The following is a 14,846-nucleotide window of genomic DNA, read 5'->3' on the forward strand; positions in this document are numbered from 1 at the left end:
AAAATAACGTGCAACGTGCATTTATTAAAAATGTGCAACACACGGTGTTTTTATTGAAGAAGTGCGATGAGATAACCTGCAAAAGAATTTAATAAATTTACTTGAAACCTAATATCCCATCCCAAATAAGCATAGGTAATACCATAGATAAATATAAGTAAAGAAAGAGTGGTAACTCCATACATCAGTTTTTTTCCAAAACGCGAGTTATTTCGTAGTCAACATCTAGCGTTAAGTAGCGGAATTTATAAGTTGACAATAGATGTCATGACGAACGAAAACTCTAAAATGCTCAACAATTTTCAGCTAATATTATAACCGGATTAACCGGAACTCTATTTTCAACTCCTGCTTGTAATGTTATATTAGTAGTAAAAATTATCAGTAAATCTTTCGCCAGTAGCGAGTTAGCGACACTTGTGACATCTGGTGTCAAGTAGCGGTAATGCTAATTCCACTACTTGACGTTAGATATCGTCTACGAAATAACTCGCGTTTTGGTAAAGTAAAACTGATGTATGGAGTTACCACTCTTTCTTTACTTATATTTTTTGTGGTATTACTAATTTAAGCAACAAATAGAGAAATAATCATAAGCAAGTGTAAAACATGGGTTTAACCTAAAACTGGTGGTACTGTCGCTCTATCCCTCTTTTCTGGTAGAGGTGCAAGATGTGTCGGGAGTTTCTTTGATCTTTCGTCTCTCTTTTGTTGAGCCAATTCTGTAATAAAATATGTCATATAAATATTTCTTCCCTTAGATATATGGACGATTGGACTGTGGATTGGACATTCTACGTAATTCGCCAATCGACAAGTTGAAATGGGAATAAATTATGAAGACATATTCCCATAGACAACATGTCAATCGCTAACGCTCCGTAGTGAACGAAACGCAACTGTCACTGTCGCACTTATATGGAAGAGCGATAGAGAGACACAAAGCGTTTCGTTGTCGAAAAGATAGCAATTGTCAGCTTGGCTAGGCCGGCAGTTTCCCGTAGACAACATGTTAATCGCTAACGCTCCGTAGCGAACCAAACGCAACTGTAACTGTCACACTAATGGAAGAGTGATAGAGAGACAAAGCGATTCGATGGCGAAGCGATAGCGATTGTCACCTTGGCTAGGCCCACGTATGCAATGCATTATGAAATCTAAACCCTAATGTATGCTTGCTGGAGAGTTACAACTTGAACACCAAATACATTTGAGCCGTTTTTAAATCTTGATCTCTTAACTTCTTTTAAACTTATAAACTCAAACTTTGTAGTAATCGTTATAGCTGCTTCCAAGAAATACCTCTTGCTCATTTGATAGTATAAGATAATGGTGTGACTTACCTTGTATGATATTCCCAACAACATTATCATCAGTACCATCGTCATAAAGTTCCAACTCATTATCATCACCGCAAGTATTTTTCTTCTTGAAGCACATCCACTGGCCCTCCGCATTACAACGGCATTGGTTGCAGCCACGGCATGTGGTGTCTGCAATCCAGTTATTTCTTCATTTATATTATCAATATCATCACCATCTTCAATTCTTCAGCGTCATCATCAATGTCATCATCATCATTTTAAACAACATTATGATCATCATCAGTATCATCACTACACCTTCCAAAGTACTATACTCGCGATAAACTCAAAAACTACGGAACGGATTTTCATGCGGTTTTCACCATAGAGTGATTCTTGAGGAAGGTTCAGGTGTATAATTTGTTAAGGTTTTGTGTAACCCGTGCGAAGTCGGGGCGGGTCGCTAGTCAACCTACATATATACCTACGTCCTACTCCTAGGTACACCCTTATCATATGGGGGATTCGGCTAATAGTCCCTGCCCTCATACGCACATGGGATTTTTTTTGCGTACGAGTAATATGTTGTATGCCGATTTCCTCACGATGTTTTTCTTTAATATCTACATAGTGTAGTGTATATTTGTTTATTTGGTCCCGTTAGCTGAAAACGGATAGATAATTACCACTGAAACATAAGTTAATAACAATGAGTGACCCAAGAGGAGCTGACCAATGGTAACTAGTGACCAAAAAAAGTTGATCCATATTTTTTATTAAGAAAATGGCTTACATTCACTGCAGTCGGTATATACAGAGACATATGGTATACAGGATGGTCGGCTGCGTCCTTTTTGAGCTGAAATGTACAGGAATATACACAAACACATGCATTAGACTTAAGTTTTTAGCAGAGCCAGTTTGTCTATGAAAATATGACGGTTTTATGGCACTGCCACACTTTTAAAGGCGGTGCGAAGTTTACTTAGACGGACTTTACCTACTGATATTTAAATAGTCATAGTCTTTATGAAAGGTATCCTAAGCAAATGAGTAGATTTTTCAGATCGTCTGGTAGGTACTGCTTTTCCTTTCAATCATTTATTTATTATACAGGATGTTTCCTGTAACACGAGCAAATAATTTATTGTACTCCTCAAACGATATAACTTTAGATTTTAAAAAGTTGCTGAACAAATGTTGGTCAGTTCGAGGTACAGTTTAATTTATTGCTCGTGTTACAGGCTGGCGGTAGAACTTGCAAATAGATGGCTTCAAGTGTTATAATTGTAAATATATAGACAATAATCTGTCATGCCATGTTCATATCTAGGTGCAGTTTACTATAGTCAACATAATCTTTTAAAAATAGGTTTAGGTTTCATAATAGAATGTTTTAGAAAAATTAAGGCACGTATTTAACCGGTCAACTAATTAATCGAATTTGGGTAGTTTAAAAAAATAGAAATGGCTACTAAAATTAATAGTTTGGCAACAAAAACGGAGCCTTAAAATATATCAATATGAGTTGTATTTTAATGCCGTTACAGCTTTTGATTATTTTTAGGCAGGTAGGTATTTATTTGGCAACTGAATTAACATATTGGAGACCATTTATGAAGCACATTTTAAAAAGAAAACGGCTATCTATTAATTAAAAAATGAAGTTCTTTTAAAATATTTTGTTTGGTCATTACACGGTCAACTTAACACGCTCCTCCTCGCTTCGCTCGTCGTCGCACCTATCTGTTCACTCTAGTAGAACACAGTGGTAACTATTGAAATTAGTAATTACAAATTTAAAGATCTAATGGTATAATGGCCATTAGGCGTTTCATGATTAGAAATTTCGACTATAAGTATACTGACCATTGCGTATTGGTAAATTAATTTGAGGTGTTTTGTGTAAAAAGTGACCAATATTCATTTTAATTTCTTTCGTGTTAAAATACTACCTAGCTGAAAACGATATGCTCAGTTATGATTAGTTGATTACTTAGGTGTGAACAACTAGATGACAACTAAATTTTATGATCGCTTTACAATATTAATTGCCAATTTATTATTTTAGATGCCAACCTATCACTTTAAGTTCCCTATATTTTTTTTAGGTGGCTTGATTTTGCTGCCAGTTTTTTTAATAATATGATGCTTATATATGAGGCTAAAATATTTTTTTTGTCGCCAAATTATATTATTATATGCCCAATGAAAGTTCCTGTTTAATATTTTAGTTGCCCGGTTAATAATAAGCCAAAAATTAACAGCGAAATTATTTCAATGGCATACTTAACATTCTATCGAAATTTCGCTTTAGTATTTAGATTAGAGCAAAAAATTGGGGTAGATATTTTAGATATTTTTTTCGAATACTTAATTATAAAAAAAAATACACTCTGATCAAGATGCTAACATGCCGCTGACTAATTTATCTGTTTTACTTTATATTGTTGTTAGAACATGTTACAAAATATAACCGGAAAAGCTTATTCAATTGTATTATAATAATTATATTTTTGTTACATAAAAAGTGACACGTTCTGACAAAAATTGTATCTTTAAATTGTATTGATAAAACTTAAATCTAATTTATAAATCGTGACATAACTCCAACAAACATCAACGTGTAAACTAAGTGCAGTGTTATTAGGTGCATAAATGTGCAATAATTAGCAGAAAAGTGCAGTGGTCTGATAAACGCACCGTGGATTAAATAAGGTAGTTAATAATAATCACATTATTTGATAAAATTTTATTAGGTATTCAAACTATATAAAAGTAGAAAACATTTATAAAATTACACATAAGTAGGTAAAGTCCAAATTAATAATCATAATGAATTACACTTCAAATCACTGATCACAGAACCATGAAACTGATTATCTTAAATTTTCAAAGTTAATTGTCAATTATCATGCCTTGCATTTTCTTTTGCGCTTTTTTTATATTCTTATTTCTTCTTATCTTTATTCTTTTCTTTTAGATTTTTTTAATATTCTTCCATTTTCGCTGAATTGTGTTTTTATTCCAATTTATTTTTGCTGTCTTCAGAACCGCTGTGTGATGTTTCATTTAAAAGCAAAAAATACACCAAATGTTTTCTGATGACCTCAGTTTTTAGACTGGTTAGAATGTAGGTATCCGAAATATTTTGCTATCTAAGGCAGATTCATATTCGTAAATGGAGCATCGTTACTCGTTATTTATTTCTGTATGTAAACTGTTCTTTTGTAAATCAGGTCAAAACATTTCGTTTCGTCTTCACTGTCCCAGATTCACGTCCCGAAATATTTTGCTATCTAAGGCAGATTCATATTCATAAATGGAGCATCGTTACTCGTTATTTATTTCTGTATGTAAACTGTTCTTTTGTAAATCAGGTCAAAACATTTCGTTTCGTCTTCACTGTCCCAGATTCACAATGGGAATTTATATATTTTTGTGTTGTCTCTTCCTGTTTGTACTTGTGTTTATTGTCTTCTTTATCTGTCCATTTAACTTCTTAATTTCCTTTCATGTTAGTCTTCTTTGATTATTAATTTCGACTTCTTCATTCATCGTTTCATTTCGTCACTTATCGTTGTTTACAATGAAATCATCGTAATCTCCTCTAATGTTGCCTTTTTCCATGAGGTCCTCCTTCGGAATCCTTCTTCTGAGCGTCCGGATCTTTTCTCGGACCCCGTTGTGGATGTTGCGGCGGTGGCCGTCCGAATGGCCGCAGCACAACGAATCGCCTCCTGCAAGACCAATCTCTTTTACAAATCTGACAAAATGTTTCTAAAGTACAGATGTAGTGCATAATTATTTTCCATCGTTTTTTCACGGACACGTACGAACATGTCTTGCAGTTTCAGTCTTGGTACAAAAAGTACTGAGGTTGACTGAAGTAGCATGACAAATACGAACGTTTCCGAGAAAATACGATGGAAAACAATTAACACTACATCTGTACGGGATGTTGTAAAATAGGAGATAATGCCTATTTCTGGGACAAGTTTTAGGTTATATGTATTATGAAAATACATTGCAGGTAGAATTATAAATCGGTCAAAGTGTAGTAAAAATTTTGGAAAAAATTATATGATGTTGTTTCTCTCAATATTCAAGATTGGTAGCAAAAGGCGATTCTTTGTGGTTTAACAAAACACACCACACTATATACATTACACTAACACATCAAATATCACTTTAAAATAAATGTTCTAGTTTATATCATCGTGTTTAGTAATTGCGTTGTTGATCACGTTTTAAAACACGTAAGCTTTGCGTAATAAAAACGAAGTGAAACTAAAATGAAGAATCAAACAAAAGAACCCAAAGCACCAAATATAAACCAATCATACCGATATCAATCATATCAATCAACCCAAAATCCATAGTCCTCCTCAACCTAAACGACAGCGTCCTAAAAAAAGAGGGTCTGTCCTGTTGAAACAGCTTCGCATAGTATTCCCTCATGGCGCCTCTTTGCCTTACAGTTCTATAATGCTCGCAGAACCAGGGGTCTCTAGGAATACAGCTGACTGATCTGGCGCTTGTGGAACAGACGCAATAGAAACAGACGTCGGGATTTGGATAGTTCAGGAGGGAATTAACGTCATCGGGAACGTCTATGTCTGTATCGTTGGCTAATATACTGTTAGAGTAGTAGGAGAAGCCGCGTCGGCATTTCGCTTTTGGTTCGTAGGGGATTTCATCGTTGTGCCAGAGTAGATCTGTGACAATGACAATAAAATTTTACTCTGTGTAGCAAGGCGATCCAAAATGGGATTGAAAGAAGCTGTTTAAGTTTTTCCAAAAGTCAAAGCAAGCAGCAATATATATATATTTTGCTCCCGGGGAATATTAATGACAAAAGATATTATAAATATGTACTTATAGGGTGACATATACTGCACCCCACGCAGGGTAGTTACTGTCCTAAAAATCTCACAATGTCCAAAAAATCTGACTTAGTAATGTACTCTAAAGGCTACCGCAAAAGATTATTCTTGATCGAAGCGGCAATTCAAACTTTATTTAATTACTCAATTGCATTAAAATATCGTATACAAACATGAATAAATTATTGATTTAACCAATCTTTTAATCGTTATCGCGTTACATGTCCAACCATCACCACTGCACTTTCCAAAGTGTACTGCACAAAAACTATTTCTGCACCTAATCGCACTGCGTTGTCATCTCTTACCACCGTGTCTCCTTATCATATTTGACAGCTCCCTCTCATGACTGAACGGCATATTACTGCCTAGTTCATCAGTCAATTTCGCCAGCACCAGACACTCATTTAGATTCCTGGCCGGCCTCCCTGAACAGTATTCATCTTTCCCTTCAATCGAGCACGTGCATATTTTGCAGTCTTCTTTTGTCTTGTCCTCTTGCCAATTCATGTGGGTTCTTCTATAATCATTATCGTCTTCTAATTCTTGATTCACAGGTTTTTTCTGTTCCATGCGTACTACGGTGCGGCCAGGAACGCATTTTAGGCCTCTCCCTTTTACTACGTCTGGCTTCATTGGTTCGAAATCTAGGCCTATAAGGTTTTTTAATGAGTATAAATTTGTGATATTTTCAGCAAAAATTACCTTACCGGTTGCATCTTTATAACAATAAGTTACCTTTTGCTAGATAAAGATACATTAAATGCAGAATTTCGCCGTAAATATATTTTACATACTTATTCAACATAATAATGTCAAAAACGAATTCGGTTATTAATCTGTATTTATGACTGTTTGTTTTCTGTTTATTATACTATGCCATATGGTTAAATAAATAATTCGGCTACTGAATAAGTATAAAGTTTTTTTTTACTTACCCCTATTTGTATTAATTGCTAAAAGCAGTTTAAATCAATCTGACGTGTTATTGTACGTAATATGTTGAGTTTAAAAAAATATATATTTCTAGTCTAAGTCAACTTACGTGGTTCACGTTCACGTTTGTTTTGCTCTATATCATTACCTAATGGAGGATTTTTTAAATTAGTTATTTATAAAATCAATATGTTTCCTCCATGCAAAAGTTTTTATGTAACTTACCCCCATTTTGAGCTAAAACAAATTTAGATTAATTCAATATTTTTATTTTATTTTATTTTATTTTTATTTCTTTTTTATGTTTCTGATATCTAAACTTACGTTTTTTAATTTCTTGTTCATCTTCCTCATTACTAGCAGGTGGTGCTATGTCCATATCTAGTTAACAGTCATTCAAATTAATTCATATATGTACCTAAATACATTATTTAATAACAAAATCGGTTAAAAACAAAGTTTTTTTACTTACCCTCATTTATGTTTTCGGCTAAAATAAATTAAAATTATTTAAATGTAATGTATGTGTGTATGTGTATGTGTGTATGTTTTAATTGTTACATGTTTTTTTACAATTCTGAACTTACATTTTTCAATATCCTGTTCATTTATCTCGTCATGGGCTGCCAGATGCGCATCTAGTTGACGATAATTAACATGAATTAATCATTATGGACTTTTGTTCGAAATAAATGATTGATTGATTATTAAATAAATTCTTATTTGTGTAATTTACAAAACATTTCAGTTAAATAAAAAGTTTTATAACTTACCCTTGTCAACTAAAAGGTGAAAGAGGTCGTTATAAAATTAAATTAAATATAACCACTCCCACGACATGTTTCAAGCCGCGTAATGTTAGTTTTATATTAATATTGTAGTGTATACTAGATATAGTTATGTACGTAGTTCATAGGATAGATATAAGGACCATTTACTCATGTATTTAGTGCAGTAATAAATCATAATTCTAGCTGAACACTCTTTTGTACTCAGCTCCGAATCCTCATCTTACATGGCGATCCTGCCATATACGGTGTCGCGCGTGCGGTCAGTCACCGAGTGATATTGAGAGCTCAATTAATTACAATGTATTTCATTTCATTTTTTTATCGTTCTAAACTTACTTATTTTCATTTCAGGCTCATTTTCCTCCGCATCATTAAGATGGGTCTGTTCCATACCTAAATAGTTGATCATTGAAATTAATTCTGACAAATAATAATAAAAAACTGTTTTAGACTATACGGTGATCTTTTTAGATTTTCCTTTTATAAAAAAACAGTTGAATACAATAAAACTTATTCCTAAAAATAGTTAGACCAAAAAGGTACAATAGTTCACGATCATTTGAATCTGGTGTCTAATATAATCGTTTTTTTCCATTCAATATCTATAAACAATATTAATTATAATACAAACTTACTGTTGTCTGGATCTAGACCTAAAAAGACACTTTAAATTAATTCAAGTATATTTTCTTTATTACTCCAATATTTTTTATACAGTTGCTCTAAAAGTATCACAATAAGTTATACTATCTGAGATTATATAGGTATGTAGATGTTTTGCTTGCCAAAAAAATTCAAACGACAGAAATTTTAAAATAACGATCTATTACGGTGGTCATTATTTCATCGAAGTTATATTTTACTACTTCAAAATCCACCACTAAAAACCAATGTTTTTTTTTCAGGTTTTTTAAAAGCATTTTCGGGGTCGCTACCGCTTTTTGAAAATTTGGTCCCTCCATACAAAATGTTTTTTTTTTCGATTTTTCGTTGTGGATCGATGAGTCAGGGTATTTGCACAGGGTACACTCTTTTCCCCATGTTATGTGCCTTAAACTTTGGTAGGTACATAATTATTTTTTGCAAGAATACTCTGACAACTAAATACTTCTTCTGTTGTTGAGTCTGATGATAATCCGCCTGCTACTCCATTAATGTCAAATAGTTGTTGCCGATCTTTCCTCCTCCAAAATATGAGCCTACACTCCTTTTTCTAACAACTGTAGACCATTGAAAAACTGTGGCAGGGAGTTTATTTCACAGCCCGAGCGTTCGGCTCCTCTTGAATTCGAGTACTCCAATGTTTAATTTCATTTGGTGAATATATTTCATCGTAACCTGTTTCCAGTAAATCATATCTCACCGAGGGCATGGCATGAGTGGTGGGGATAACTGACAGAACGGGATAGTCTTATGTATCTTTCACTAGGAGTAGCAGAGAAAGCGCTATTATTGTTTGTCTTTGTCAGAGTCTCATATTTTTTTATTCCCCACCGTAGTTTATGGTGGGATACAAACAATGCGTAAACGTCAAATTGGTGTGAAACATATGAACAGTGCAAAGATTATCAGGAAAAATATTGAAATCAGTATTTCGTGTGCATGTAGTAGTACTTAAGAATTCAACAAATATGGTGAATTGCTCAGTTTTGCGCTGTACAAGTGACTGCCGGCAAAAACAGGACAACGTAACATTTCACAGGTAAATACAGTATTTTATACTTCGGTCACATTATCATGCTTAGTAACAGCATCCTACAATCTATATCAATTAAAATCTGAGTAGAAAAAGCATTTACAGTAAATAATAACTCGGGTAAAAAAATTAACCTATAAATATTTCCTGATAAATTAACCGACCAAATTACGTACGCATATTGACAGTAAGCCGTCACCCTTTTAATAACGTGTATTCAATTTAGCCGCATAGCTATTATTCGAGGGATACCAGCCCGCGATGCATATCATTACCCCAAAATTCGGGTATTTTGTATTTTAATAACATTTTTATAAATAATTTTGCTGTAGAACTGGACATATACGAACAATAAAATTGAACTGTGTTTAAATTAGAATGTAAATTATATTTATTTAAGCATTACGGATTCTTTCTAACGTTATAGGGGGTTTTGCCACGACTCAGAGAATCTAATTCTATGATATGCTGCAGGCACTAATTCTTAATTTTGCAATAAGAGTGACAGATTACAAAACGAATATTTCGTTTATTACCTCCAGATTTCCACAAGATGCAGGCACGCGTGCTAAATGGATTTTAGCAACCGGAAGGAGAAACTGGGCACCGGCGCAAAACTGCCGGATATGCTCAAAGCATATTACGAAAACCTACCTTTTCTATTTGTTTCAAGTAAATATTTTGCATTGTTTTCTTACTTTATTTGCGTGTTGTACTCACAACTATACCTACGGGTAATTTATAATTAAGTAACCTATTTACTTTTCATTGTAATAGTCAACTTAGTAACGTATGAAACTTTAGGCCTATTTTTAGTCATTTTTGTAAGACTTATTTGTAAAAGGCTGTTTGTTTTCTAAATAAATTAAATAAAAAGAAAATTGGCCCATTGATATTTTATTTATCGCTGCGTCTTACGTAGGCGAACAACTCGCGAACGTGATTAAAAATACCCCAATATTTGATAATATTGGGGTAATTTTTACCTATATGGTATCCCCGGGTTTGTGACGTCATCTATGTCTATCCCTTACGGGGGCACGCGGTAGGCCACATCTATAGAAATACTACCATCTATGTATCTCACTAATAGTCTTTGCCCGCACTTCGCCCGCATATGAGTCATATCTTTTTAGGGTTCCGTAGCCAAATGGCAAAAAACGGAACCCTTATAGATTCGTCATGTCTGTCTGTCTGTCTGTCCGTCTGTCCGTCTGTCCGTCTGTCTGTCCGTCCGTATGTCACAGCCACTTTTCTCCGAAACTATAAGAACTATACTGTTGAAACTTGGTAAGTAGATGTATTCTGTGAACCGCATTAAGATTTTTACACAAAAATAGAAAAAAAACAATAAATTTTTGGGGTTCCCCATACTTCGAACTGAAACTCAAAATTTTTTTTTTCATCAAACTTATACGTGTGGGGTATCTATGGATAGGTCTTCAAAAATGATATTGAGGTTTCTAATATCATTTTTTTCTAAACTGAATAGTTTGCGCGAGAGACTCTTCCAAAGTGGTAAAATGTGTGTCCCCCCCCCTGTAACTTCTAAAATAAGAGAATGATAAAACTAAAAAAAATATATGATGTACATTACCATGTAAACTTCCACCGAAAATTGGTTTGAACGAGATCTAGTAAGTAGTTTTTTTTTTATACGTCATAAATCGCCTAAATACGGAACCCTTCATGGGCGAGTCCGACTCGCACTTGGCCGCTTTTTTTTAATTTACTATCTTAATCATTGTCACCCGCGGGGTGAATTTTTCTTAGTGGAGCTTTACAATATTTGAACAATTAATTCATTTGTTTCCATTTTCAAAGTTATACCTTCAACGGTTTAGATTGTGCGTTGTCAGTCCATTTATATTTCTGTTTGTCAAGACAAAACTGCCCTGCTTTTATCTAGACTGTTTGGAAACAGTGATTACCTAAATTTGGCCTCAAATTCTGCTTGTGATAGTTATTATCGCCAGTTCATCATTTTGTAAAAAGACAATTAAAAATATCGCCCGCTATTACTCCCCGAACAATATATTTTTGGTATCGTCTTGGGTCGTCCCATTCGTTTTTCGTCAAGTTCTTAAATTAGTCCTATTCTGCTTTCGTCACTCATTCTACATTGAAAGCCACTGACGATTGTGACGAATGTAGAATGGGTGACGAAAGCAGAATAGGACTAATTTAAGAACTTGACGAAAAACGAATGGGACGACCCAAGATGATACCATATTTTTGCTATAATTTTTGACGTTTCGACGTTTTAATACTGAACATGTATGTATTTTTAATCTCTGCAGTTTGCGTACGTTTCCGGTTACCAAAATACAATAACAATAATAATAAAAACATACAACAAACATCAGATATAGAAATATGATAAAAAAACAACGTTGTTTCTCTAGGGCAGCTATTTTCAAAGTGTGCTCCGCGGACCCCTAGGGCTCCGCAATTAGTTCCAGTGAAATTCCGCAATATGGCGCGTGATCATTCCTGGTCAGGTTTTAAATAATATTAAAACTTACCAGCTTCAACATGGACGAAGACCAGGGCGACAACGACGACAAGGCAGAGGAGCTTGTGCTGCATGGTGGCGAGTGATGTGTCCAATGATGGAGTTACGCAGTTTTATAGCATTTCACGCGTCAGTGGCAGCACTGATGCTTTTGTTTCGGACGGCGGACGGATTTGGGTTGAGCGAATAATTAGCATTTATAAACGGGTAGTATTTATACCATATAAGCAAGTAACAATGGCACAATTATTGCCAAAAGGCATTGTTTTACGATCATATTTTTAAGGCGTTAACGCGCTACAAGCCTCAATTGTGTCGTTTAACTTAAAACTCGGGTAAATCCATTCGACCCTATCAGCAAAATCTACCCTATTACCTTTCCTTAATACTCGTATTACTCGTACTCTAACAGATGGATTTACCCGAGTTTGAAGTTAAACGACACAATTGAGGCTTGTAGCGCGTTAACGCCTTAAAAATATGATCGTAAAACAATGCCTTTTGGCAATAATTGTGCCATTGTTACTTGCTTATATGGTATAAATACTACCCGTTTATAAATGCTAATAATTCGCACACAACACACACACAATTACTAATTACACAATTACACAATTGCTAATTGAGTCATTCGTATTCTTATAAATAATAATAATAATTGGGTTATTCGTATGGATAGTACGCAGATTTATTTACATCATACAGGAAAGTACAAATGGTTGTTGTTGTCTATCCTAGGGCACCCCGGAGGTGCATAGGGCCTCCACAAGATCCTTCCACGCCTTCCTGTTTTGAGCAACCGTCTTGGCCTCGTTCCAGTTCAGTCCTACGGCTGTCAGCTCGTTCTCTACGCTGCGCCTCCAGTACGGATATGATGGTCGTTCTTGTCTACGTGACAGCGTGATAAAACGGTGTCCGTCACTTTCTTTCCCACGGTGTTAAACAGTGACAGTTATTTTATCACGTGGATAAAGATGGATAAAGCTATCCATAATAGGCTGGCAGGTGTGCACAGGGCGTTTGCGGGCTCGCTTCCCGCCCTGAGGCCGCCACTCGAACGTGATACTGGCGTTGTTCGAGTACAAATGGTACAATTAATTTAAGTTAAGATCACAGTTAAATTATAATACTTTCTATTTTGATATCATCCCAGTCATCTTAGACCCAAAAAGGGGGTTTAGTAACTAGAAAGGGGGTTTAGTAAAAAAAATTTCTTTTCGTATTAACACTACGTTTGAATTTGTATTAAATTACGTTTGAATTGTTCGAAAATCGCGTGTCATTTATACCTTATCTGTTGTAATTGTTTTGATTACATTTGTTACAGCTGCTTTTTGTTAGTTTCCTAAGGATCCCATACTTTAGTTGGCTTTATGTTGCTATTGACATATCCAGCTTGACATACAATATTTCTTCATCTCTAAGTCCGCCCCTGCCCCGACTGAATGAAGCCAAGCACACAATGTAATCTGGCAATAAGAGAATTAATCGTTATCGGCACCTGCTACAGATGCATGGAATTTCGCAATCACGCGTTATCCTTGCTGTATTGACGCGACGACAAGACAGCTGCCGAAGATGGTTAACTTTTTGGACGCCAATGACCGATATATCCGCACCGTAGGTTCAACGCCAAAGACCGATTAATCGATCACAGACCACAGCAACATAGACCTACGTGCATATACATAAAGTTCAACTTCAGTTTTGACACTTCAATGATGTGGCGTCTGAGTGACAGCTTTTGTTTTGACACGCCGTGGAAAAGGTTAAAACTACGCAACGGATTTTGATGCGGTTTTTAGGGTTCCGTAGCCAAATGGCAAAAAACGGAACCCTTATAGATTCGTCATGTCTGTCTGTCCGTCTGTCGGTCCGTCTGTCTGTCCGTCCGTATGTCACAGCCACTTTTCTCCGAAACTATAAGAACTATACTGTTGAAACTTGGTAAGTAGATGTATTCTGTGAACCGCATTAAGATTTTCACACAAAAATAGAAAAAAAACAATAAATTTTTGGGGTTCCCCATACTTCGAACTGAAACTCAAAATTTTTTTTTTCATCAAACCCATACGTGTGGGGTATCTATGGATAGGTCTTCAAAAATGATATTGAGGTTTCTAATATCATTTTTTTTAAACTGAATAGTTTGCGCGAGAGACACTTCCAAAGTGGTAAAATGTGTGTCCCCCCCCCCTAACTTCTAAAATAAGAGAATGATAAAACTAAAAAAAATATATGATGTACATTACCATGTAAACTTCCACCGAAAATTGGTTTGAACGAGATCTAGCAAGTAGTTTTTTTTTAATACGTCATAAATCGCCTAAATACGGAACCCTTCATGGGCGAGTCCGACTCGCACTTGGCCGCTTTTTTAATAGTGATTCAAGAGTAGGGTTTGCACGACGAATCCGAAATTTATGGGAAGATCCGCGGATCCGGATCCTGATCCGGATAATTTCATACATTCTGGATCCGGATTGTAAACCCTATTCAAGAGGAAGGTTTATGTATAATTTGTTAACCCGTGCGAAGCCGGGGCGGGTCGCTAGTCGTAGTATAAAATAAGGAATCAGCATTTGTACATCAGAAATAAGAGAATTTTTTTTCAAAGGACTATAGGTATATTTATTTTTTATAGATTTGATCGTGACGTACCAGTCGCCATCATATATATCGGAGCGGCCGAGGTGCTCAAAAATATCTAAACACGCA

General features: G+C 35.1%; 1 protein-coding gene across 2 annotated transcripts; it reads right to left on the bottom strand.

The window, feature by feature from the left end:
- LOC134657955 (uncharacterized) lies at positions 1 to 12,337 on the bottom strand. 2 transcript variants are annotated; one of them, XM_063513557.1, is made up of 6 exons: positions 12,139 to 12,337; positions 5,651 to 6,022; positions 2,098 to 2,163; positions 1,344 to 1,493; positions 621 to 722; positions 1 to 76 (listed from the first exon to the last, which is right to left on the bottom strand). In XM_063513557.1, the coding sequence occupies exons 1-6, from the start codon at positions 12,200 to 12,202 to the stop codon at positions 51 to 53; spliced, it is 780 nt and encodes a 259-aa protein (XP_063369627.1). In that variant the 5' UTR covers positions 12,203 to 12,337; the 3' UTR covers positions 1 to 50. The 2 variants fall into 2 exon arrangements, with proteins under 2 accessions (XP_063369627.1, XP_063369628.1); XM_063513558.1 differs by lacking the exons at positions 5,651 to 6,022; positions 12,139 to 12,337 and adding exons at positions 6,499 to 6,843; positions 7,129 to 7,134.
- Between the last annotated feature and the right edge of the window lie 2,509 nt (positions 12,338 to 14,846).

The sequence above is a fragment of the Cydia amplana genome, chromosome 21 (genome assembly GCF_948474715.1).
Source record: "Cydia amplana chromosome 21, ilCydAmpl1.1, whole genome shotgun sequence".
In the NCBI taxonomy this organism is placed as follows: Eukaryota; Metazoa; Arthropoda; class Insecta; order Lepidoptera; family Tortricidae; genus Cydia; species Cydia amplana.

Excerpts from the sequence above, each read along its gene's own strand:
- LOC134657955 (XM_063513557.1), bottom strand. The coding sequence starts at position 12,202 with ATGCAGCACAAGCTCCTCTGCCTTGTCGTCGTTGTCGCCCTGGTCTTC. Across the intron at positions 2,164-5,650 it reads GATTGATATGATTGATATCG|CTCAAAAAGGACGCAGCCGA; the intron begins GTATGATTGGTT and ends TGTACATTTCAG. Across the intron at positions 1,494-2,097 it reads ATATACCGACTGCAGTGAAT|ACACCACATGCCGTGGCTGC; the intron begins GTAAGCCATTTT and ends ACTGGATTGCAG.